The 25631-nt window shown below is 42.2% G+C and overlaps 1 protein-coding gene across 1 annotated transcript in view; it reads left to right on the top strand.

Annotated features, from left to right (window-relative positions):
- The window catches only part of KCNMB4 (potassium calcium-activated channel subfamily M regulatory beta subunit 4), a 67947-nt gene that overhangs the window by 20656 nt on the left and 21660 nt on the right, over positions 1–25631 (top strand). Inside the window, exon 2 of the mRNA XM_080662794.1 lies at positions 8858–8985. Coding sequence (XP_080518920.1) covers positions 8858–8985 — 128 coding nt within the window. The remainder of the gene's footprint in view (positions 1–8857; positions 8986–25631) is intronic.

Raw genomic sequence — 25631 nt, 5'->3', positions numbered from 1 at the left:
TTGTCTGTTCATTTGTTGCTTTCCGTTTTATATCCCACATAGGAGTGAAATCATATGGTTCTTGACCTTTTCTGTCTGACTTATTTTGCTTAGCATGATATTCTCAAGATCCATTCATGTTGTCACAGATGACAGTATTTCATCTTTTCTATGACTGAGTAGTAGTCCACTGTATATATGAACCACATCTTCTTTATCCAATTCTCTACTGAAGAACACCAGTTGTTTCCATGTCTTGGCCACTGAATAATGCTACAATGAATGCAGGGGTGCACATACCTTTGTGAATAAATGTTTTCAAAGATACCCAGAAGAGGGGTTGCTGGGTCATATGGTAACTCTATTTTTTGAGGAGCCTCCATACTGTTTTCTATAGAGGCTTCCAGTTTTCTTCTCCGATAAAGATGGCCTTACTTTTCTAATGAGAGAAAACCCAGAAATGTCACTTTAAAATAAATGCTCTGAAACACGTGGGAAAGATTAAATAATGCAGCTTAGAGGATCGGTGTATTGACGATGAAGCTACTCGAGAAAACCATCGTGTGTTGTACTTGTTTACCCCTCCCACCCAACCAGGTTACGTTACCAAAGTGCTGAGGGGATGGAAGAGCCTTGTCGCCAGCCCCCCTTTCAGGGACAATCCTAGGTTTCTCTAACGTGTCCAAGGCAGAGCTGCACACACAGCAGGCATTTAGAAGCTGCCTGGGATTGTGGAAAAAGCTGTGGTGCCTACACCCTGTAAGCCAATCACTTACCCTCTTGATCCTCAGTGTCTTCACAGACTGAGGATTATGAATAACATATGTCCCAAGAAGGTACTGTTGATAAGTACTTGTGGAACAAGTAAACCTTGGCATTTGCATTGAGGCACCAAGTAGGGAAAATTTCACAGATGAGGAAAGAGGTTAAGGACTTTGTCATAAACTGTATTTGTAACGTTGAAGCAACAGTGTAATTTCTGATATCTTAATATCAACTCTTCATTCCTTAATCTTCATAGTTGATAGGAACATAGCTACTTGCTACAGCTTGCATTATTTAAAAATATCTGTAGAATCATTAATTAAACAGATGTTTACCAAGCATCTGCATGTGGCAGGCTTTACTCTAGGTTCTGGGGATGCAGTGTGAAGGAAATCCCTGCTGGGTTGGAGCTTTTTTTTGGCGCAATCATCAGAGGACTTCTCTCACTCAGTGCTGTGGTAGGTGCACTTACTGCTTGCGTTTGAGATGGCATCTACCTGCTCCATCCATTGAGCTCTGTTTCAACCAGCTTTATCTCCCATGCGTGTGTGATATATTGAATGTCCATTTTCTGGCTAATGTTGAACACTTTGACCTTCAGTGATTTAAAAAAAAATCTTTATTGTTGAAAGTATTACAGATGTCCCTTTTTTTCCTCCCATTGACCTCTTATAGTCCGCCCCTGGCCCCCACCCCAGGCCTTTACCACTCTATTATCTGTGTCCATGGGTTATGCATATATTCATACAAGTTCTTTGGTTGATCTCTTCCTATCCACCCACCCTCCCCCACCTTCCCTCTGAGATTTGTCAGTCTGTTTCATGCTTCTGTGCCTCTGGATTTATTTTGTTCATTAGATTCCACATACGAGTGAGATCATGTGATATTTGTCTTCCTCTGACTGGCTTATTTCGCTTAGCATAATACTCTCCAGGGCCCTCCATGCTGTCACAAAGGGTAAGAGATTCTTCTTTTTTACTGCTGCATAGTATTCCATGCTATAAATATACCACAGCTTTTTTATCCACTCATCTGCTGATGGACACTTAGGCTGTTTCCAGATCTTAGCTATGGTAAATTGTGCTGCTGTGAACATAGGGTTGCATATATTCTTTCTGATTGGTGTTTTAGGATTCTTAGGATATATTCCTAGAAGTGGGATCACTGGGTCAAATGGCAGTTCCATATTTAATTTTTTGAGGAAACTCCATACTGTTCTCCACAGTGGCTGCACCAGTCTGCATTCCCACCAGCAGTGCACTAGGGTTCCCCTTTCTCCACATCCTCACCAGCACTTGTCATTTGTTGATTTGTTGATGGTAGCCATTCTGACAGGTGGGAGGTGATACTTCATTGTCATTTTAATTTGCATCTCTCACCAACTTTAGCAGTCTGCTCAGATCCAGAAGTTAAGTGAAATATTACTAATTTCCAAAAAAAATGCAGATGTAGTATTAACACATGATAATAAGTTATAACTAAAGGAGCACTGATGGGTAGGTGCATTACTCTACAGGAGGCAGTGAGCCATTTTTCAGAGAAGCATTTAAGGGGAGAAGAACAACTCTTCTGTGAGTAGCAGTTCAGATAATTAGGGCATTTTCCATCACCGTCTCCCATGCCCCCTATACTCCAGCACATTGGATGACTCAGTCTTTCTGGAACATCCGTACACAAAGTCTTTGCACGTTGCATTTCTTCTTGGAATGTCATCTTCCCAACCTGGTCATTCACTGAGAAGCAAATTCCATGAAGACACAAATCCAGAGTCATCTGTGAAGTCTTCTCTCAAAAATCTCAACACTCCAAAGCCAAATCTTTACTTCCTCTTTTGTGACTACAAAGCCCTTTGTGAATATGTTACTATCCCTACAATGCACACTCCTGGGAAGGGAGGAAGGGGAGGGGTGAGGAGTGAATAATAGCTAATCTTTGTTTTCTGTCCAGTAGTCAGTAGTCAAGAGCAGTTTGTTGCCTGAATGATCATTTCTAAAAATCTGTCATTCTAAGGAGGAGAGCTACTGAAATGCAGATCTCTAACCCCGTTGAATCAGACTCAGAAGGCGATCTTTTTGTCATGCAGTCCCTGGGCTGTGGAGCACACTTTGACAAACACTCTTCCAGGCTAAGCACCACTCTGCTCCTGCCCAGCCCAGAAGAGCTCTCAAAAGAGCTCCTTTTAGCTTCTTCTGTTCTTAGTTAGCTTGCTTTTCACATTTTCTATTTATTTGACCTTCAAATTCTTCCACGAGATTATTTAGCTTTCAGATACATTCTGGAACCACCTGCCCTCGAACTTTGTTTTTTAGCTCTCATATAATTTTAGTGTTTGTTCACTACATTCATAAGGTGTGTGTGTGTGTGTGTGTGTGTGTGTGTGTGTGTGTGTGTGTGTGTGTGTGTGTGTACTTGCTTATTAATGAAGTCGCGAGGCATGTGAAACTTTGTGGAGTTTTTAAATGGATCAGTTACACTTTTTATTCCACAGTGCTTTTCTGATCATATGTTTATATTGTCAAAAAGTCACTAAAGTTACAAATCATAGCTGACATAGAGCTGTCTTACAGGATTTCAGAAAACAGGGGATTTGGGATGAAAATATAATTAGACCCATGTTCCAGTTGATAATGTTTTAAGAATTCATTTTCTAACCAAATTTATTTTGGAAACTATTTAATCAGCTAAACCCATTATGTCTTTCAATACTACCCTCCCTGCCCAAGTGCAGTCAAGAAAGAAACTGGAGAAAAAGCCCGTTTCCCCATTTCTGTATCTTAGATAATGCCTAACATAGAACCCAGTCCCCGTTGTTTAGTTAAATGGATCACGTGTTTTGTGCAATGGGTTTTTTTTTTTTAAATGACTCAGTAAAGGAAGAAAATGAGTTCTGCCTACTCTGCCCACATGATTGAAATGCAGTCCGCAAGACACTTATCACACAAAGGACCCACCCAAGAAGAGTTCTATTGAAATATTAATCCATTGTGGTAGGCTGAAAAAGCATGCAATTATGCATCTTGATAAACCCTAAAATAAGATAATGGAAAATAAGTAATAATAAGTTGTAATCCAATGTTCTACATCAAGTAAAGACAGTATCTTCCCTTCATAAACTCACTGGAAGCCTTTACATTAATTAATATACTCAGAATAGCCCACTCGATCCTGTCACTTTGTTCATGAATGCAGAAGTCAATTTTTTTCCCCTAAAAGGTAGGCATTAAACAAATCTATTGCATGCCTCTTTTTCTCCTGGCTTATAAAATTTATTTTTTTCAAATTAACTTTATTGGGGTGACCTTGGTTTCTCCTGACTTTTAAAAGAAAGTGATTTCACCGAAGCCGGTTTGGCTCAGTGGATAGAGCGTCGGCCTGCGGACTGAAGGGTCCCAGGTTCGATTCCGGTCAAGGGCATGTACCTTGGTTGCGGGCACATCCCCAGTGGGGGGCGTGCAGGAGGCAGCTGATCGATGTTTCTCTCTCATCGATGTTTCTAACTCTCTATCCCTCTCCCTTCCTCTCTGTAAAAAATCAATAAAATATATTAAAAAAAAAAAAAAGAAAAGAAAGTGATTTCATGGAAGTTTAGGCCAAAAATGACTCAGACTCTACTGAAGGTTATTTGAGCAACAGTGATTGTGGAAATTGGGAAATGCTGCCTTTGCAAATGAAAAACAAAAAAGGTCAGAACGGCATGAAGAAGTTTCTCCAAGGGAATGCTCCTTGTCCTACATGACCAAAGACACTGTGTCTATAAATTCACCGCAGTGAAATTGCATCCATAGCACCAAAAACCGACCCTGGAGCCAAACTGGGACAGGAAGGAATAAGCAAAGGCTTACAATGCATTTCTCTGAGAATGTACCAGGCCTGTAAAGGACTGCTTTAGCCCACTAGTCTTCAGGAGGGCTACACCGATTTCATTCCCAAAGAATTACTGCACTGAGTCTCCAAGAAAGGGATGCAAAAGTCAGCTCTTCTCCCTGACCTCCAAATCGGGAGCTCCAAGGAGAAGACTGGAAAGCCCTAAAGATAAAAGACCCGGGAGGCAGTGTTGTGCAGTGGTTAAGAACACTGCAATCTGATTCCCAGCCTTTCCTTTTGCTGCTGCCCCACAGTTTTCTCATCTGTAAATGAGGGTGGTCATAATATATGCTCCTTTGGATTAAATGAGATTTGGATTAATGAAATGCTTGACATATAGTCAATGAATGTTAGACACGATGATGATGATGATGATGATGATGATGATGATGATGATGATATGGCATACATTATTCCATGTGCCCCTCCCCCAAAGGAGAGAGATTCATGGTGGCGCTATTCCTGTGTCAGGAAAACCATTAGGCTTGAACAACCTAGAAAGGAAAGGAGTCCCTGTGACTGAATTTCTAATTTTTTTTCTAGAACACTGCTTTGAAATTTCACTTATAACTCATTTTAAAACTTTAGAAGTCTACGGATCCACTTAAGTAGAATTGAGAAGAAGTCTAGGGAGAATCTGGGTTTGGCTCCACAAAAATTTTAAAGACAGACTAACTGGAGAATCAAGATATATGAGAATGAACATCAATGATTTTTAAGAACATAAAGTTTAGCTTTTAAAATAGTTTCCTTTCAAGGTGTTATGAACTTTAAAAGTTGCTAGATGTTTATAAGCTCATTATTTAATCTATGATGCTCTGGAAAGAATGTAGTCCATGAAAGAGAATACTTGGATTTTGATCTCAGGAAACTTTGAGCTTTTTATTTTTTTTAAAATCCATTCACACAAGCTCAAAGTTTCCTGAAGGCAAGAAACATTTCTTTTATCCCACGTGAAACCAGGACATCCCTAAAACTCACTCAGTGAAAGCTTTTGTCTGACTTTTTCCAGAAACATGTAGGTGTGGTTCTCCTGGTCACATCATAGTGTTATTGTCACTTGATAGAGACATTTAACTCCCCCACTCCCCCACCCCCGCTTAAAAATAGTAAATAATTCAAACTGAGTTAACTTGCAAATTTTAAAAATCTGCTTTAATTGCATTTGTTTGTTAGCTGTTATTCTCTAAGATGTTTAGTATACCCCTTGTGCTGAGTATACACAGCAAAAATGGCTCTGATGTGTTTTTAGGGTTTCACACCTCACAGCTTCTACCTCCAAATCTAGAAATTTCTCTTTCCTACAAAGAGCACAATCAGTTGACACCTACTCTCCCTTTATAAGCTAATTTACCATGATATAGAAAGGTTTTAGTAGAAGGAAAGGAATTGTCCAGCACATTACTGAAAATAAGCAATAGGAAAATCAGAGTCCCCTTATGAACATTTCCTTAATGCAAAGTGCAGGCCCCCAGGAAAGGCCCTACCACACCATCCTTGCTGCTGGCTGGATGGTGACTCAGGCTTCCCAGCCAGGTCCCAAGGGGGTAGGATCTCTTCTGGGAAAAATATTACAATATGTTTGTAGTCCTGCCTTCTGCTGGGAACTTTCTTGATGTACATCCAAGAAGAGAATCATGGAAATGTAGAGCTAGAAATTATTTTGGAGACTACAGATTAGAAAAAAGTGAAATCTAGAAAAAGGTCTTATTTACTCAAGCCCAAACACCTAACAGATATTAGGACTGGAGCCCTATCTAGTGGTCTCCATTTCTTCTAAGCCCAACTGCTGCTTTGGAAGAACTCAGAATTCATAACTTCACAGAAAACTCTTCGCTTTACCTTTCTGTTATTAATAGAAGTGGAACTGTATAGGCAGAAGATAAATATGCAGTGACTCAGTCATCAAAATAATACTATTTGCTGGGTTTTAAGCATGTTATTATTCAGTAGAGGCCCAGTGCATGAAAATTCATGCACTGGAGGAGGGGTCCCTCAGCCCAGCCTGCCCCCTCTCACAGTCCTACTGCCACTGCTGGCAGCGCAAGCCTCTGCTGGCCCTGGTTACCTGAGCCTCAGGAGGCCCTGGGCAGCTGGGCAGCTGCCATCCGAGGCTTGTCTGCGCCCCAGGCTGGCGCTGGGCAGCTGGGGGGCTGAGGGGACTGGGTGCCGCCATCTTGTGGCTGTGGGTGCCATCATCTTTGAGGGCATGGCAGTCAATTAGCATATTCCCTCCTTATTGGCTGTGGGCGCCACCATCTTTGAGGGTGGGGCAATCACTTAGCATATTCCCTCCTTATTGGCTGTGGGTGCCGCCATCTTTTGTGACAGCGTGAGGGTCAATTAGCATATTCCCTCTTTATTAGATAGGATTAATGCTACCAACATTTTTGAAATTTCACTGTTATCAGGCATAGTTCTACAGGTGAAGATACAGAAAAAAAATAGCCCTTGTTCCAACTTGCCAGCGAATTGGGGATGCTGACATAAAAGAGCCAAGAGTGATGCTGTGTGATCCTAGCTGTGATCGTGTGGGTGTGACATCTATTGCCACACAAAGGAGGGAGCTTAACTGTGGGGTAAGAAAGAGAAGGATCCCCCTAACAGGGGGATCTTGAAACAGCATCTTGAAAGAAGGGACTAAGGAAAAAGGCATTAAAAGGAGAAAGAACAGTATTGCTAGTCAGGTAGCTGTGACAGCACATGGCAGATTTGGGTACAAACGTGCTTCCACATGACTGCAACCCAGGCTTAAGTGAGGCCAAGGACAGGCAGGGGTCAGGTCATGATGAGCTTTGTATATCATGCTAAAACGTTCATATTTTACCAGAAAATAATGGGAAGATATCGACACATTATGTGCTGTAAAATAATATGACTCAAGTTATACTATAAAGCAGGGGTCCTCAAACTTTTTAAACAGGGGGCCAGTTCACTGTCCCTCAGACCATTGGAGGGCCGGACTATAGTTAAAAAAACAAAACAAAACTATGAACAAATTCCTATGTGCACTGTGGGCCCGGGACGAGTCGGCTGCTAAGCAGGACAGGCAGCGGCACCCGGTGGGCCGGATAAATGTCCTCAGTGGGCCACATGTGGCCCGCTGGCCGTAGTTTGAGGATGCCTGCAAAGCAAATAGATTTTTTTTCTGTTCCTTAATATCAGATACTTTGGTAAAACATCTGAGAGTAGAATGTGACAAAATCCTCAGAATCTACTTCCAATTGTGGAGTTGACAGAAATCTCAACTTCCTCATCTGTAAAATGGGGGTCATTATAAGGTTGTTGAAAGAAATACACGAGTTAAAGCCTGATAAGCATGGGTTACAATGTCTGGCATATTGTCAAGACTTAGTAACTATAAGCCGGCATTGTCATCATTGAGTTCATCATCATTATAAAAGACTGAATTGGAGAAAATGGAGGAGAATGCTAAGGGCTAATTTTAACATCTCAAGTTAAGAGTAATTTTCCAATTCTGCTGCATCTACATTGCTTAGGGTAACATAGGGTCAGAGAGTACTTTTTGTGGGAGGCATGGCTGGGAAAAGGCATTGGTTAGCAGAATGCACTGATTGTGTACTTGGGGGGAACTTTCCTGCTGAATCTGTTGTCCAAGAGAATGTAAGACAAGAAAGCAGGAGTTTCAGCCATTGAGAGCAGTACCTGAGCAGAGTAGAGGCTTGGTTTGTTAGTTAAAGAAGGAAAAGGAAAATATTAATGTCCATAGAAAGAAATGGGAGCTAAAATTAACTTTTTTTTTTTTTTTTGCTTCCCTTTATTGATTGACAGGCTCTCAAAAAGAGCTTTTAGTTTGCTATTAGATTGTAACTAGTTGTTTATAATATATCCTTATACTGTAAGGACTCAAGGTTATTTTCTCCTGTATTTTAGTTATTAGCATATTTTCTGTAATTGTGCCAAATTTGAAATTTGTAGCAGGTCCTCATTTCATTCAGTGTTGTTTCAGTATAACGTTGATGTGATGTCCAAGGAGCTTCACTGTTGTTTATGTCAGTTAACCTGTGGTGAAATTGGTTTTGTTATGTGGTTTGGTCACAGTTCTAAGAATCTATCAATGACATTAAGTGAGGACCTACTCTAGGTTAGCAATTTAAATTCGGTTGTATTAAAAATAAGGTAGGTTACAAATAGATTTAGTATCTGCATGCCATCTCTATAAAAAATGGACTATATTTCAATATTCTATAGGATAATAGGTTTACTTTTTGTTGTTCTGTTTTGTTAGTGCTCCTATATCCCTCCCTGTAAGAGAGAAAATCAGAAGAACTTGGAAAGTGTCATGAATTGGCAACAGTACTGGAAAGATGAGATTGGTTCCCAGCCATTTACTTGCTATTTTAATCAATTTCAAAGGTAAGCCAATGTTTACTTGTACCTATTAAACTTGTTTATAGCCTTTTGTAGTTTTACACTATGAAATATTACATTAATTAATCATAGATTGTGCTAACTTGAAAAAATATACAACATGGAGATTGTCTCAGTTCTTTCCAGCATGTAGGTAGGGAAGCCCCTTCTCACTCTACAGGATGGGAAACATGCAAAGAATCTGCAAGCAAAGAGAGAGAGAGAGAGCACTTGTATCTTAGAGTGCACCATCTGGGTACACTAAGAATGTGCCATAGGTAGGATCATTGTATACTAGCTAAAGTGTAGGTTTATTAGCCTCTTGGACTGCTTCAAATATCATTTTCCCTTTTCCTTTCTATTCTGATGAAGTTCACACCATTAAAACTTTATTTGACTTAGATCTCAAGCTATACCATATAGTAATGGACTAGAACACTTCAGTGCCCACACACATCAATCATGGTAATCTATTCACCAGACATTATTCAGTATTTACAACTCCTTGCTGAACAACTCCACTTGGGTATTCTACAGTTATGTCAAACTTTCTTTTTCTCTGATGGTCCCTCTCTTGGAGAATGGCACTACCATCCACTCGTTTACCTAGTCCAGAAACCTTTGAGTGATTCTTAATTCACTTCCTTTGTATACTTCATGACCTATGTTCACCGTCATGCTGATTGTACCTCTGTGACATCTGTTCTGTGCCTTCCCCGTGCCACTGTCTTAGTTCAGATCCATATTATTTCTCAGCTCCATTAATGTAATAGTCTTCTTCTTCTTTCTTTCATTTTTATTGAATTTATTGGGGTGACACTGGTTAACAAAATTATATACTAGTAGGTTTCAGGTGCACAATTCCACCTTTGTACACTGTATTGTTTTTAACCACCCCAAGTCAAGTTTCCTTCCATCACCATTGATCTCCCCTATACCCTTCTCCACCTCCCCTTCCCCCCGCCCCATCTCCATCCTTCTCCCACTACATACCATTTTGCACGCAGCTGCCAAGGTGATCTTTCTAAAACCTGAGACTAATCAGGTTACTCCTCATAGTTTTTGAGTCAAGTCCAAATATCTTGGCGTGGCCTATGTATCAGGTACCTATTTCTGTGTAATAAACTATCCTAAATCTAACAGCTTACTACAACCATGATTCATTATCTCTTCCTATTTTGTGGGTTGGCTGGGAGGTGCATTTGTTGGTCTCTCCCGGGCTCATGTGCAGTCAGATGATGGCTAGAATGGCTGTGTGGTCCATAAGGTCCTCTTCTCTCACCTGGTGCTGGCTCAGATGAAGCACCTGTTCACCTGGCCTCTCATTCTCTAATAGGCTAGATCACCTTCCTTAGAGCACAGCAGCCTCAGGACAGCATTTCAAGAGAGCCGGGCCTTTGCTTTGGAACTCACATAACATTATTTCTGATATGTTCTATTGGTCAAAGGGAGTCATGATATAGCCCAGGTTCATGGGGTGTTGAAATAGACTAAAAGCTGCAAAGGTGTTGTGGCTCTACTGAATCTACAATGGCACACTGACTCCTTACCCTAGGCTACCACCTCTCCAGCCTTATCTCCATACTCATACTCTTTGCAATAGACTTTCTGAACTATGTGCAGTTCCAGGAATATCTTATATCTATGCCCCTTTATTTGCTTCTTCTGCTTCTTGACTGCCTTGCTGAAGACTCCTCAGATATCACCTTCTCTGGGCTACTTTGCTTGATTACCAGGCTTCATTTAGTTGTAAATCAGTCAGGATGCCATCTGCTGCAGATAAATATAAAACTGTGGCTCAAAGTGCCAAAAAAATTGGGAAATTTATTACTTCACACATCAAGAAATGCATAAGTGGGCTGACATTAAGGTTGTTTGATGCAATGACCTACAGTGCCATCAAGAACCCCGTTCTTCTAGATCTCAGTTCTGCCTCAGGTGGCTCCCTGAGGACCACAGTATGGCTGCTGTGGTTCCAGATGTTACAGCCAGACACAGCTGTGATCAACATCAGAAAGAGCCTATCTCTCTTGACATGTTTTTATTTTCATAGCTTCCCAAAGCTAGCATCCCCTCAGGTATTTTGGTTTATAAGCGTTCCTTTGCCTATACACCTAAACTAATCACAAAAAAAGAACAACCGGAATCTACCTCTGAATGGGGGATAGGCAATGTGTCCTACGTTGCGTGGAGGAAGGGTATCCACCTGAATAGATTTGGGGAGGAAGAAGAAAGGGGATGGAATTTGTGGAACAACCAAAAGTACCATCTAATAAGGTGTGTCTTCCATGTTCTGTGTATAGCTATGACCCTTGCTTTCTATAACTATACCAGAAGACCTTTAAAAATAAAATGTGCTGCAGATCAATTAAGTTAGAATCTCTGGTGGGTGAATGTAGGCATTACTATCCTTAAAAATTAACTCCAGAAATTCTGATATATGAGAAATGTGTTATATAACTAGAGGCCCGGTGCACGAAATTCGTGCACGGGGAGGGGGGTGTCCCTCAGCCCAGCCTGCACCCTCTCCAATCTGGGCCCCTCGAGGGATGTCCGACTGCCCGTTTAAGCCCGATCCCTAAACGGGCAGTCGGACATCCCTCTCACAATCCAGGACTGCTGGCTCCCAATTGCTCGCCTGCCTGCCTTCCTGATTGCCCCTAACCACTTCTGCCTGCCTTTCTGATTGCCCCTAACCGCTTCTGCCTGCCAGCCTGATCACGCCCTAACCACTCCCCTGCCAGCCTGATTGATGCCTAACTGCTCCCCTGCCAGCCTGTTTGCCCCTAACTGCCCTCCCCTGCAGGCCTGGTCGTCCCCAACTTCCCTCCTCTGCTGGCTTGGTCACCCCTAACTGCCCTCCCCTACAGGCTTGATCGCCCCCAACTGCGCTCCCCTGAAGGCCTGGTCCCTCCCAACTGCCCTCCCCTGCTGGCCATCTTGTGGTGGCCATCTTGTGTCCACATGGAGGCAGGATCTTTGACCACATGGGGGCAGCCATCTTGTGTGTTGGAGTGATGGTCAATCTGCATATTACTCTTTTATTAGATAGGATAGAGGTCTGGTGCATGGGTGGGGCCAGCTGGTTTGCCCTGAAAGGTGTCCTGGATCAGGGTGGGGGTTCCCTTGGGGCGTGAGGCGGCCTGGGCGAGGGGCCTGTGGTGGTTTGCAGGCTGGCCATGCCCCCTGGCGACCCAAACAGAGGCCCTGGTATTTATCTTCTACAATTGAAACTTTGTAGCCTGAGCGGAGCCAAGCTTCCTGCTTGCTCTGTGGCGGCAGCCATTTCTATTGGGATTTATGTATCTTCTATCATTGAAACTTTGTAGCCTTGAGTGGAGGCCTAGGCTGGCAAGGGCAGGTGGAAAGCTTGGCTTCCTTCATTGCCAGGGAAACCCAAGCCTCCCTCCTGCTCTCTGTGGCTGTAGCCATCTTGGTTGGGTTTATTTGCATATTCCCTCCTGATTGGCTGGTGGGCATGGCTTGTGGGTGTAGCAGAGTGATGGTTAATTTGCATATTACTCTTTTATTATATAGGATAGTTATTACTATATATCTCATATATATCTATAATGAGAGTCTAATACATGTACATTCTGATATACAAGCTATATATTAGTCATTAATATATCTTATACATTATTAGTATATGAAATATATCTATGTGTTTACATTAAATACATATATACATAATATTTGAGATATGTTAATATATTTATAAATATATCTAATAAACCAAGGCTTGACAATATATAGTACATTGAGTATATAGGTTATATAATGAGTGGTGAATTTTTAAGCTGGAAAAGTAGCTTGGGGTTAGATTTCTAAAGAATCATACACGCCATACTAAGGAGATGGTTTTTGCCATATTAGCAATGAAAATTTGTAAAAAGTTGTGTTTTCTTTAAACCAAAGACAGGCATGACTAGATCTCTGATTTAGAAAGTAACTGGTGTGAGTGCTGAATGTTTGTTGAAGGGAAAAATAGTGAAAGGCAGGTATCTCTAACTCAGTGATGGGAAGGTGAGGAGAGTACTGAGTGGAAAAAATAATATTTTTGAGTGTCTATGATGTGCCAATTATTGCAAATAACATTTTATTTAGACCAACACATTTCTTATAGTAGTTCTAAGCACTAGCCCTATTTAATAGATGAGGAAACTGAGCCCCAAAGGAGTTAAATAGTTTACCCAATGCACACAGCTATTAAGTGGAATCCAGTTAGTCTGATCCCAAAGCTCCTTCTATCAACTATCTGCGGTCCTGATAGAGCATTTTGGGAGCTTATGTGAGAGCAATGGAAGTGGAAGGCTCTAACTGGGCATATGTCAGCAAGACATGTACAGTTACAGTCAATAGAACTGAATGACAATGTAAGTGACGCGGAAAAAGAAGGTATCAAATTTGACTGAGTTTGAGAAAAAGATGGTCCAGCTCTGACTATGCCGAACTTGAGGGACTCATAAGATACCCAGAAGATGCTTGAAGGAGTTGGAAATACAGACCTTTCATCCAGGAGCAGGAGGTCAGGACCGGTGCTGTACGGATCTGGGAACTGGTGGTGCGCAAGCATCCTGGTTGAAGCACAGAGAAGGAATGCGCACTGGGAGCACATAGAGAAGAGAAATATGACAGAATCGGGAGATCATCTACATTTAAGGTATAGGTAGGAGGAGATAGAGAAAGCAGTCAGATGGTGAGAGGAAAGTAAAAAAAGAATACCGTTGTATCTTGGCAAAATTTTCAGGTTTTAAGGAGAAAGGGGTAATCCAGAAGGACTCCTGAGAAGTCATCAGTTTGGGCAAGTAGAAGTCTCCTAGCAATCATTGTGAAAACAGTCCTAGGATACAGGCTTAGAAATCATCTATAGCCTCCGCAGGTGAGAATGTGAAGGCATTAGTAAGTGCAGGGGACTCCTTCAAGAAGCTTTCCATGACTGGAAGGAGTGTGGGGAGGAGGTGAGTAATTGAGAGGGAAGGAGGAACGGATGCAGAGAAGTGAGCCTGCTAAAGACTAAAACTGCTGAGAAAGACACATTGACTATAGTAGTAATTAAGACAAAAATGGGAGAAAAGGAGATAGGAGGAGATAAATAGGTTAAGAAGTAGGGATACTTTTTTCTGTGAGGCCGGAGCCAGGGAATGAGCATAGGCGCCAGCAGGCGGGAGGAGAGCTGGATATGGAACCCAGGGCTATCGGGATTGGGTGATCCTTATGCTTCCAGGCCCAACCAGGAGGCAAGTTAAGAATGTGGGTGAGCTTGCGCTTGCACTTGGAAGCAAACAGAGCACCCCTTCTCGTGGGCTGTCCTGACTAACCGGTCTCAGTCTTCCTAATAAACGCCCCACACTCCCCACTCAGGCACAGAGTTCTCTAAATGCTGCCTCCCCCAAACAGGGTTGCCTCCTGTGAGGGCACAAAGTCTGAATATCCTCAGTACCCAAGCAGGGCTGTTCCTCTGGAATAATGGGAACCATAGGAAAAGAGCTAACCCTCATTCTATACCAAATCTGTTAACTTCAGGAACAGAAAAGTGAAGCCCGTTGTACCTCCCTCAGAATGGATGCTCATTCCCTCTCCGTCATCTCACTGTCTCCTCCCCAAACTGTCTGGGTGTAGATAGACGTGGGGGTGTCTGTCACAACCCAGCAGCACCCGAGACATGAATTTAAGTGACTCTGGGAAAACAGAAGATTGGAGTTTGGCTCTTTTACCATGCCATCTGCGAGAGGAAACAGGAGTGCTGGTTGGAGGTGGGAAAAATGGCAGCTCTTAGTACACTTTTTACTACTGCTAAGTATGAGATAAAGATAGGCTTACTGTAGAGACTCCCAGATGCTCTCGATAAGATGAACTTTACATTTAAAGTAACCTTTAGATTTCACTCACATGCAGGAAATAGGGAGAATAGCTATCAGGAAGTTTCCATTTTTAAGGAAAGAGTGTTATTTTAAAAATTGGAGACACATTATTGGAGTCTAAGCTTTGCACTGTGTAAGCCTCATTTAGGAGAGCTCTCCTCAGGAGTGGGATCTGCAGTGGCCAGAGCAGCCACCAACAGCCATGCCTGTGTGGGAGGCCAGGCCCCACGGGGTCACCCTGCTCCACACTCAGAACACTGAGGGCTCTGAGGGCTCCATGGAGCCTGGCACGGGCTGCTCCCATTCAGGGCCTTCTCGTATAACCTTCCAGCTCTTCGCCTCCTTCAGTCTTGGGCTCACAATCTCCTTCCAATGTGTGTCCTTCTATTTCACACATTTTTACGTAGGTGAGGTCACACTTACCCTCCCTACACCGCTTTTTAATCTCTAATCCTTCCCAGGCTTCTTTCTCAGCAAAACCTGAGCTATGCCCCCGTACTGAGTATGTTTTGAAATGTTCATTCCAGTGCTAGAAAACGTCTCTGTAGTCTGTCTTCTCATGCTGTTCTCCTCTTCATCTTTGCCTTCAATGGCTTCCCCCTGAATGGAGGATGGCCCTGGGGAAATGGTTTCTCACTCCTCAATTGCTTTTGGATCTGAGCGCCAGGAGGAAGGATCAATCTTTGTTTTCGTTTTGTTTTTTTAACTTTTCCTCTAATGGAGAATATAGTCTCTTTCTATCCAGATTTACTTTGTAGTGCTTTATTTTATCCTTCTGAGGGGATAGTAGATCACAGAGTGCACAGAGCAGGCTTACACACACATACACACACTCACCCAAGGAACACCCCCTGTGAATTCTTGAATTATCCCCCTGGGTTCGAGCCCTCACTGTTTCTCATCAGATTGTTGGCATGATCTTCAACTGGTCTTTCACCCTGGCTCTTTCTCTCGTCGGTCACCTGCACTGTACTAGGTTTTGTTTTGCTTTATTTAAGCCTCTATTTGATCTTGATACAGTCCTGATTAAATTTTTCTGCCTTCTTATTGTCCATGGGGATAAAGAGCATGCCATTCCGATCCCAGCTTCAACTTCTTCTATTTCATTATGTGCTAGTCATGGGGAAACAAACAGAAAAAAAAAAAAAAAAAAAAAAAAAAAACAGCAGGAAAAAGAAAACTAGACGCAGGTCCCTGCTCCATGGAGCTTATAGTCTATCTCATACCATGACATAGATAATTACAAAGTAGGGTACATACTATGAAGGAAGAGCTGAGGGTACTACTAGGCGATGTTATAACAAGGTGGGGAATCTCAGAGGTCTGCCTGGATAAATTATAATTAGGTGGAGACCAGAGGATGCTCAAGAGTTAGCTCGGTTCAAGGTGAGGGGAAGAATATTTCAGAACAAGGCAACACCATGTGCTTGCTGGTGTTAGGAACTGAAAGGCCAGCCTGGTAGGGGAGCTGTGAGTGAAGGACCGTGGTGAGTACTATCCCTGAAGAGAGAGTAGGTGGGTTCAGAGTTTACTTATATGCAGTCACCAGACAAAGATAGGTTTTAAGTAGATGGGTGGTGACATCTGATTTAAATGTTTAAACTTTTCCTCCGGCTGTTCCAGTCACTTCAGATGCCTCTCTGTTTCTCATGCACATTGACGCCTTTGCTCCTGGCCCTCTCCTCTTCCCTCACCTGGGGACACTTTGCCTTTTTTCACTTCTAGGAATTAGCATACCATAGTGGCTGAACCTTGGAACCAGCCACTTTCTAGTGTGTGTGGTCTTGGGTATGTTACTTTAACCTATTTGCATCTCCGTTCTCTTTATAGGAGGAAAAAACAATAAGGTTATTACGAGGCTATCAATGAGATGGGGTGAGCCTAAACCCATAGTAGTTCCTGTAAAACTGTTTGCTGTTATTTTATTACCGTTAATAAGATTTGCTTCAAATGTCATTGTGTAACCTTCTCTCACCTTTTCAGGTATAATTAATCGCTTCCTCTTCTGTGCTCCCACACTGTGATGATTGCCTTTACCTTCCTCCTTTCTAGATTATGAATTCCTTAGGGCAACCATGTGCATCAGGTAGACGGGTTTACGTTTCGGCTGTACCCATTAACTGTTTGACCTTGGGGAAATTGTGCAACTTCTTGAGCTTAGTTTCATCTATAAAATGAAGGTAATATTATTCATCTTAAAGGTATTTTGGACATAAGGATCATATTTGTGCAGTAGTGAGTACTTAGTAAATGTGTGTGTGTTTCTTCCCTTGCCCTCTACATTTCTAACAACTAGGGCAGAAATAACAAATCAGTGAATAAATAGCCTGGTTATTCACTGATTGGAGGCTGAGTGAGGTATTGAATTAATAAATAATAGAGATTTTATTAATGAGTAAAGCAACAGAACACACACAGATAACTAAAAAGAAGAGATTCTACTGATATATTATACTAGTACTTATGATACTGAGCAGATATGTCCTAATTTTGAAGTCCATTCAATTTATGTTTGTCCTGTAATATGTTCTTTAAATTTTATTTTAATTAATTCATATTTTTGTTATTTATTTATTTATTTATTTATTTTTAATCCTCACTGGAAGATATTTTTTCCATTGATTTTTAGAGAGAGTGGAAGGGAGAGAGGAGGGGAAGAGAGAGAAACATGGATCTGAGAGAGACACATTGATTAGTTGCCTCCCAAACGTGACCCTACAGGTTCTGGGGAATTTGCAACCAGGTTCATGTCCTTTACTGGGAATCGAACCTGCGACCCTTTGGTCCAAGGGTCAATCTCTAACCACTAAGCCAAATCGGCCAAGGCCTGTAGTATGTTTTTCACACTTTTCAGTTTAGAGAAAGTTGAACATAATGTGCAGAACACAATTTGAAAGCTAATAAAATAGAAGATTAAAAGCAATCAATTAGAAAAGGGCTACTCACTTAATTAGGGCTTAGTTTTTTTACCTATAAAATTTAATAGACTGATAGATTAAATGATCTCCAAGATTCTTTTAAACACTCCAGTGTTAAGATTTTGTGATTCTCTGATCCTGAAGGCTTGTGAAATTAAAGCAGCTTAAGATACCATATGAAATCCTAATGGAAGAGAAAGAAAAATTAGCAAAGAACTAAGTGGTTTATAGTCTGTGGCCATTTAATAGAGGAGCAGACAGTCCTCCTACCTCAGCAATAATCGAGTTTTGGAATGATGACACAGAGTTATCAAAGGTTAAATATGGTTCAGCACACTCCTTAAAAGGCAAGAAAATGTGTAATGCATTTTTAGAAAGGTTTTTACCAATAATATTTTAACATTTTTATTAGTTTTTCTTCAATTTAAAATGTTACTTCAATTATTTGAAAAATTCACTTATGTAACTACTTACATCCTCTTTTTGAAATAAACATATTTTAGGGACTACACAGCTCTCCCTGCCACAAAATAGCTCATTACTCTTCTATCACCAAGTTGGCTTTTTTGGTGTCCTGGATTTCATGCATAAAATTATAACCATTTCAGTTGATTTCTCTCTCATTTATTCAACAAGCATTTATTAATCACCTGATATGTACCAGACAGCATTGGTCAAAGATAATAAGACTTTGTCTCTATCTTTAAGGAACTCACTGCCTAGTTTGGAAGACAAATGTGTAAATACATTAATTCGGATGCAATGTACTAAGTGCCATAATGATACACACACACACACAGTATAGTGCCTGGACCTACTTGAATGGAGATAAGAAGTGGAAAAAGAATAGCCTTTACAGGGAGAAAAATTTGAGTTAAATTTTAAAGAATGAGTAGGAATTTTCCTGATAAACACGGAGAGGGAAAGGGATTTCAGGGAAAACAGTAGTATGTTCAAAGGCATTAAGATTAGCGATACCACGGGCAACTGAAAGTAAGAAGCTTCAGATGCTTGGAAAGTGCATATAGGGGAAAGGTGGTAGACAAGCCTGAAGAGGTCGAATCAGATGATATGTGCTTTTGTGCCATCCTAAGGGTTTTAGACTTTATTATATGCACAGTGAGGAGTGACGGTCACATTTGTGTTTCAGAAAATCCAGCCTGGTGGATAGACTGGATCTAAGCCAAAGTTGGAGGAAGGGTGAGCAATTTGGAGATTATTGCACCAGTCTAGATCAGGGCTGAATAGAGCCTGGGCAAAGGCAGAATTAGAGAAAGGAAGGGAGGGAGGAAAGGAGGGAGGGAGGGAGAGCGGGAGGGAGGGAGCGAGGGAGCGAGCGAGTGAAGGAAAGAAAGAAAGGATATGGACATAGGACTTCAAGGAAGTGGGATCCACACACCTAGAGGTTCACATGCTGCTTGTTGGGGGTTCAGGTAAAGAAGATGGGGTTGGGTAGTCTGGCTCTCTGTTGTGGGTGACCATCCTGGAGCCATCATGAACTGGGGGGGGGGGGGGGGAGGGGTGTGGGCAAGAGCATTTGCTTTCCTGCTGTAAGTCCCACCACCTCCTGTTCCCACTACCTTTGTCCTGGTAGAAAAGTGGATAAATGTGGCTTGGTGCCAGAAATGCAAAGCCATCAAGCAACTTTGTGGTGATAAGCGTGAGGATGGGCATGTGCACGTTTAGAAGAACAGAGCAGAAAGCCAGAGGAACCAGCTTCCCGGCACTATCCGTGGGCAGCTGCCCTGCCCTGCCTGCCTACGTGGCATTTCTTACATGCCTCTGAATACATTTATAACCATTACAACGGAAGAATGATCGGTCCGTTGTAAGTGACTTTTGCAATGTCTTTGCGTTCATTTTTTACTTATGACACCCTAGAAACAGATTTCTTTTAATAAATTTATATGTTGAATTTAATTGTTCCATTAGCTTCTAAGTTCTTTTGTTTTTTATGGAACAAATTACTAAAAAAAGAATCTTTGTCTTTACTGGCAGATCCAAATGGAGAAAATGTGCATAGTAAGATGAAAACTGTTATTTTGAATAAATTCCATAGGGAAATTTTATTGACTTTTAAATGAATTGCTAGATAGTAGATGTGATATTTGGTAAAAATTTAAGATTTAATAGAGCATTTTACTTTTGTTTTCTATTTACTCTGAAAAATATTTCTTATAAACTCATTAAAGAAGAGACTGGTTCTGTAGTTATTTTTTAAAGGAACATATGCATTGACTTTATTTTTAGACATTGAGTCTAATAATAAGTATATCTTGCGTCTTAAAACAAAACAGTGTATCCAGAATCTTATTCAAATTGAGTTTTTCCATGTACATTTGTGTCTAGTTCCATATTTAGAGATATTGCATCAGAATTGAAGGCTCTCTTTGGTCTCAAACTCTGTACTTTAAAAAAAAAAAGAAGCCATTGTTGTGGCTTCTCCAGTATGCTATGGAACAGGTATGGAATCCATCCCAGTGTTATTTGAAGTCTAATGTCCATACATCCCACAAATGTTGTTGATCTAAATTTGAGGATCTGTTTTCTAATGTTATTCAAAGGGTTTTTATGCTTGCAAATTAGTTTTCTAACAGCTTTTAACTTCGTGGCAATCAAGTTAATAATTTGATGTTATTAACCACTTTTCATTTAAGATAGTGTATGCTGCCATCAAACAGAGCCCCGAGGGGATTTGGAAGGAAAGCTATAAGAACTGGAGGACAAGTAGGTCGCAGAGTGCAGCGCTGACAGATGATGGAATGCAGGGCAGGGCCGAGCATCAGGAGACTTCTGTGCTATCCATAGCTCTCTTTGTGACTCAGTGTATGACCTTGGGCTACTTACTCAACAGCTCTCGCCTCAGTTTCATCTTGGATAAAATGGGGCCAGGACTAGCCGCTAACACCTGGAGAGTAGATTGTGGAGTTGCTATTCTCACAGACTCTCAAATCTGGGAGACATCTTCCAGTCATTCACTCCAACCCAAAGTAAATCCCTTCCACAATGAAAAGTGTTTTTTTCCATTCTCTTACAACTCTGGTGACAGCAGACATCACTACCCCCATGAAGAAGCCCATTCCATTTCCAAACATTTTTAGTTGTCAATAATCTATCTTGGGAAGTAGCTAACACAGGCACATTCATAGAGCCAGAAAGTCAATTAGAGGTTAACAGGGACTAGGGAAAGAGGGAAATGGAAGGTCCTGCTTAATGGTTACAGAGTTTCTGTTTGGGGTGATTACAACATGTTGGAAATAATAATGGTGGTGGATGCACAACCTCGTGAATATAATTAACACCACTAAATTGTATATTTTAAATGGCTGAAATGGCAAATTCAAAATTATATATATACTAGTGACCCAGTGCACAGATTCGTGCACATTGAAAGGAAATTAATTAGAAGGTGGCTGGCAGGGTGGGACTGGGCGAGATGGGCTGGACACGCCCTGAAGCCAACCTCCTATGGTCCCTCCCCGGCATCTGTGGAGTGAGTGGGGTCCCTCTGGCAGGTGGGGTCCCTCAGCCTGGCCTGCAAGATCGGGTCGAAACTGACTCTCTGACATCCCCCGAGGGGTTCCGGAATGCAAGAGGACACTCTACAAAATTGCTGTCTTACAGCGTGTGGAACGCAAACACAAGTGTACAGTAAACCAGATTCGGGGCCAACAGTGCCCCCGCAACAACATAACCCACGGCCAAAGGTGGAATCGCGTGGCCCCGTGAGGAATCGGGCCCCCTCCTCTCTGGTTCTGGGTGTGTCACCCGAGAACCACCATTGTGAAGTCACTGCAGCTCGGCAGCTCCTGCATTGAGCTTCTGCCCCCTGGGGGTCAGTGTGCATCATAGCGACCGGTTGGACAGTTGGACACTTAGCACATTAGCCTTTTATATATATATACTAGGGGCCCAGTGCACGAAATTCGTGCTGGGGAGGGGTCCAGCCTGCCCCCTCTCACATACTGGGAGCCCTCAGGGGATGTCCTACTGATGGCTCCCTATTGGGAGCGGACCTAAGCCACAGTCTGGCCTCCCTTTGCGGGAGGCAACCGGGCTGATCAGGGGAAGGCGCCAGCCCCATCACCCCGCTGCTGCAGCCACTGCCAGTCACCACAGCCACCAAGGTATTTTCATCAACACGGACTCCAGTGCCTTCACCATGAAAAAATGACAACTTTCTTTAAGCATTTTCAAGATGTGTCTTTCATAGGATATGACATTTCTATATTTTTCTTTTTATCCTCACCTGAGGATATGTTTCCATTGATTTTTTTCCCTTTCCTTCTGATCCCCGGCTCAGCCCCTGCCCAAGCCTAAAGCCTCCGCCCTAGGCTTTAGGCTTGGGAAGGGGTTCCCCCACCTGCACCTCCAATCGCAGGCTCGGCCCCTTCCCAAGCCTAAAGCCACCACCCGATGGCCGGCTGGGAGTGACCTGGGTGCTGAGGAGGTTCCCCGGACCCAGGTATGTATGCAAATTAACCGCCATCTTTGTTGGGTTAATTTGCATACTCTGATTGGCTGTGGGCATAGCGGAGGTATGGTCAATTTACATGTTTCTCTATTAGGTAAGATACTAGTGGCCCGGTGCATGAAATTCGTGCATGGGGGGTGTCCCTCAGCCCGGCCTGCACCTTCTCCAATCTGGAACCCCTTGGGGAATGTCCGATTGCTGGTTAGGCCCGATCCCCCAGGCAATCCAGGACCGCTGGCTACTAACCGCTCACCTGCCTGCCTGCCTGATCACCCCTATCCACTTTGCCTGCCGGCCTGCTCGCCCCCAGCTGACCCCCCGCTGGCCTTCTCACCCCCAACTGCCCCCTCCTGCCAGCTTGATCACCCCCAACTTCCCCCCCCCACCACCGGCATGCTCGCCCCTAACTGCCCTGCCGGCCTGCTTGCCCCCAACTGCCCCCACTGCCAGCCTGCTCGCCCCCAACTGCCCTCCCCTCCTGGCCTAATTGCCCCTAACCACCTCTGCCTCGGCCCCACCACCATGGCTTTGTTCAGAAGGACATCTGGAAGGTCTCCTGGTGTAATTAGCATATTACCCTTTTATTAGTATAGACTAGAGGCCCGATGCATGAAATTCGTGCAAGGGGCTTGGCCCTCACATCCCCAACTGCCTCGGCCAGCCCTCACAGCCCTGGCTTTGTTCAGAAGATCATCTGGACAGTCGTCCGGAAGGTAGTCCGGATGGTCATTCTGCTGTTTGGTCTAATTAGCATATTAGCTCTTTATTATATAGGATATATAAACCCACAATAAAAAATTGTCAGTCATCAGGAAAATGCAAATTAAAACCACAATAAAAAAATTCCATCTTGGTTAGTACTCTGTTCTCAATGTGAAGATAGACCATGTTATCCAACTTCGGCAGAACAGGAAACAGTCTAAGGTCACATGCAGGGAGGAGGAGAGTAAAGATCTGAATTCAAGTCCTTGACCCTCAGACCATAGATGTCCTGAGTCCACATTGCTGTCACTGTTGGGAATAGACTTGCTCTCACTATTTGTGATACTCTTCTTACTGTCTTTAGCTGGCCTTATGCCGGGGAGGGCAGAACATTTTTGCCACTAGTGTTCAATCTAGAAACTAAAAACTCACTTAATGAGGCCTGATATGGTTTTCACTTTTTTCCCCCATCACGATTTATCCCCCCATACCCTTTTCCACCTACCTCCTCCTCCCCATACCCCCACAGTCACCACACTATTGTCCATGTCTGAGAGTTCTTTTTCTCTTTTTTCTTTGTTGCTCAATCCCTCCACGCCCCCTGCTTCCCTCTTCCCCCACCTCTGCCCAGAGTCATCAGCCTACTCTCCCTGAGTCTCTATTTTGCTTGTTTGTTCAGTGTGTCCATTAGATTACACATATAAGTGAAATTATATGGTACTTGTCTTTCTCTGACTGGCTTATTTCACTAAGCATAATACTCTCCAGGTCCCTCCATGCTATTGCAAAGGGTAAAATTTTATTCTTTTTTTTAATGGCGGAATAGTATTCCATTGTATAAATATAGCTCTTTTTATCCACTCATTTACTGATGGACACTTGGGCTGCGTCCAGATCTTGGCTATTGTAAATAATGCTGCAATGAATATAGGGGAGTATATATTCTTTCAATTAGTGCTCCCAGAAGTAGAATTGCTGGGTCATAAGGCAGTTCCATTTTAAATTTTTTGTGGTAACTCCACACTGCTCTCCATGGTGGCTGCACCAGTCTGCATTTCTGCCAACAGTGCATGAGGTTTCCCCTTTCTCCAGAATTGTTTATTGATTTATGACAGCCATTTTGACAGATATGAGCCAGTATCTCATTATGGTTTTAATTTGCATTTCCCTGATGATTAATGACATTGAGCATCTTTTTGTGTATCTATTGGCCATCTGTAGTCCTCTTTGGAGAAGTGTCTATTCAGGTCCTTTGCCCATTTTTTAAATTGGATTGTTTGTGTTTTTGTGTGTTGAATTTTATAAGTTCTTTATAAATTGTGGATATTAACCCCTTATCAGATGTATCTGCAAGTATGTTCTCTTATTTAGTGGGTTTTCTTTTTATTTTTAAACAAATATTATTTTTATGGATTTCAGAGAGGAAGGGAGAGGGAGAGAGACATAGAAACATCAATGATGAGAGAGAATCATTGGTCAGTTGCCTTCTGCATGATCGGGGATCAAGCCCTCAACCTGGGCATATGCCCTGACGGGGATTTGAATTGTGACTTCCTGGTTCATAGGTCAACGCTCAACCACTGAGCCACCGCAGCCAGGCTCTTTTCATTTTGTTGATGGTTTCCTTTGCCGTGCATAAACTTTTAGTTTATTTTTACTTTTGTTTCCCTTACCCGAGGAAAAGATATTGCTGCCAAAAATGTCCAAGATTTTACTGCCTGTGTTTTCTTCTAGGATTTTTATGGTTTTAAGTCTAACATTTAAGTCTTTAATCCATTTGAGTTTATTTTAGTGTGTGGTAAAAGACGGTGGTCTAGTTTCATTTTCTTTGCATGTAATTGTCCAATATTTCCAATACCATTTATTGAATAGATGTGTTTACCCCATTGTATGTTTTTAATTAACTGTAAAGGTGTGGGTTTATTTATTGGATCTCTATCCTGTTCCATTGATTTATATGTCTGTTTTTATGCCAGTACCATGCTGTTTTGATTACTATGGCCTTGTAGTACAGTTTGATATTAGGTAGCGTGATTCCCTCAACTTCGTTCTTCCTTGTCAAGTTCGCTATTGCTATTTGGTGTCTTTGGTGGTTCCATATAAATTTTTGGAATTTTGTTCTAGTTCTGTGAAATACACCATTGGTATCTTGATAGGAATTGCATTGAATCTGCAGATTGCTTTGGGTAGTATGGACATTTTAATGATGTTAGTTCTTCCTATCCATGAATATGGCATATGCTTCCACTTACTTGTATCTTCTTCATTTTCTTTCTTCAGTGTCTTAATATTTTCCAAGTACAAGTCTTTTACATCCTTGGTTAAATTTATTCCTAGGTATTTTATTCTTTTTGAAGCAATTGTGAATGGGACTGTTTTCTTAGTTTCCTTTTCTGTTAGTTCATTATCTATACTAATAAAAGGGTAATATGCTAATTAGACCAGATCAACCAGACATCTTCTGGGCATCCAAAGTTCTTCTGGACAAAGCCACAGTGGCGGGGGGCCGAGGCAGAGGTGGTTAGGCACACAGGGATTGGGCCTAAACCAGCAGTCAGATATCCCCTGAGGGGTCCCAGATTGGAGAGGGTGCAGGCTGGGCTGAGGGACACCCCCCGCCGTGCATGAATTTCGTGCACTGGTCCCCTAGTTGGTATATAAAAATGCAACTGATTTCTGGATATTTATTTTGTA

This window comes from Plecotus auritus (genome assembly GCF_963455305.1).
Source record: "Plecotus auritus genome assembly, chromosome: 3".
Lineage (NCBI taxonomy): Eukaryota > Metazoa > Chordata > Mammalia > Chiroptera > Vespertilionidae > Plecotus > Plecotus auritus.
The sequence above is the reverse complement of the archived record's forward strand: the minus strand, read 5'-3'. Positions and strand labels throughout refer to the sequence as shown.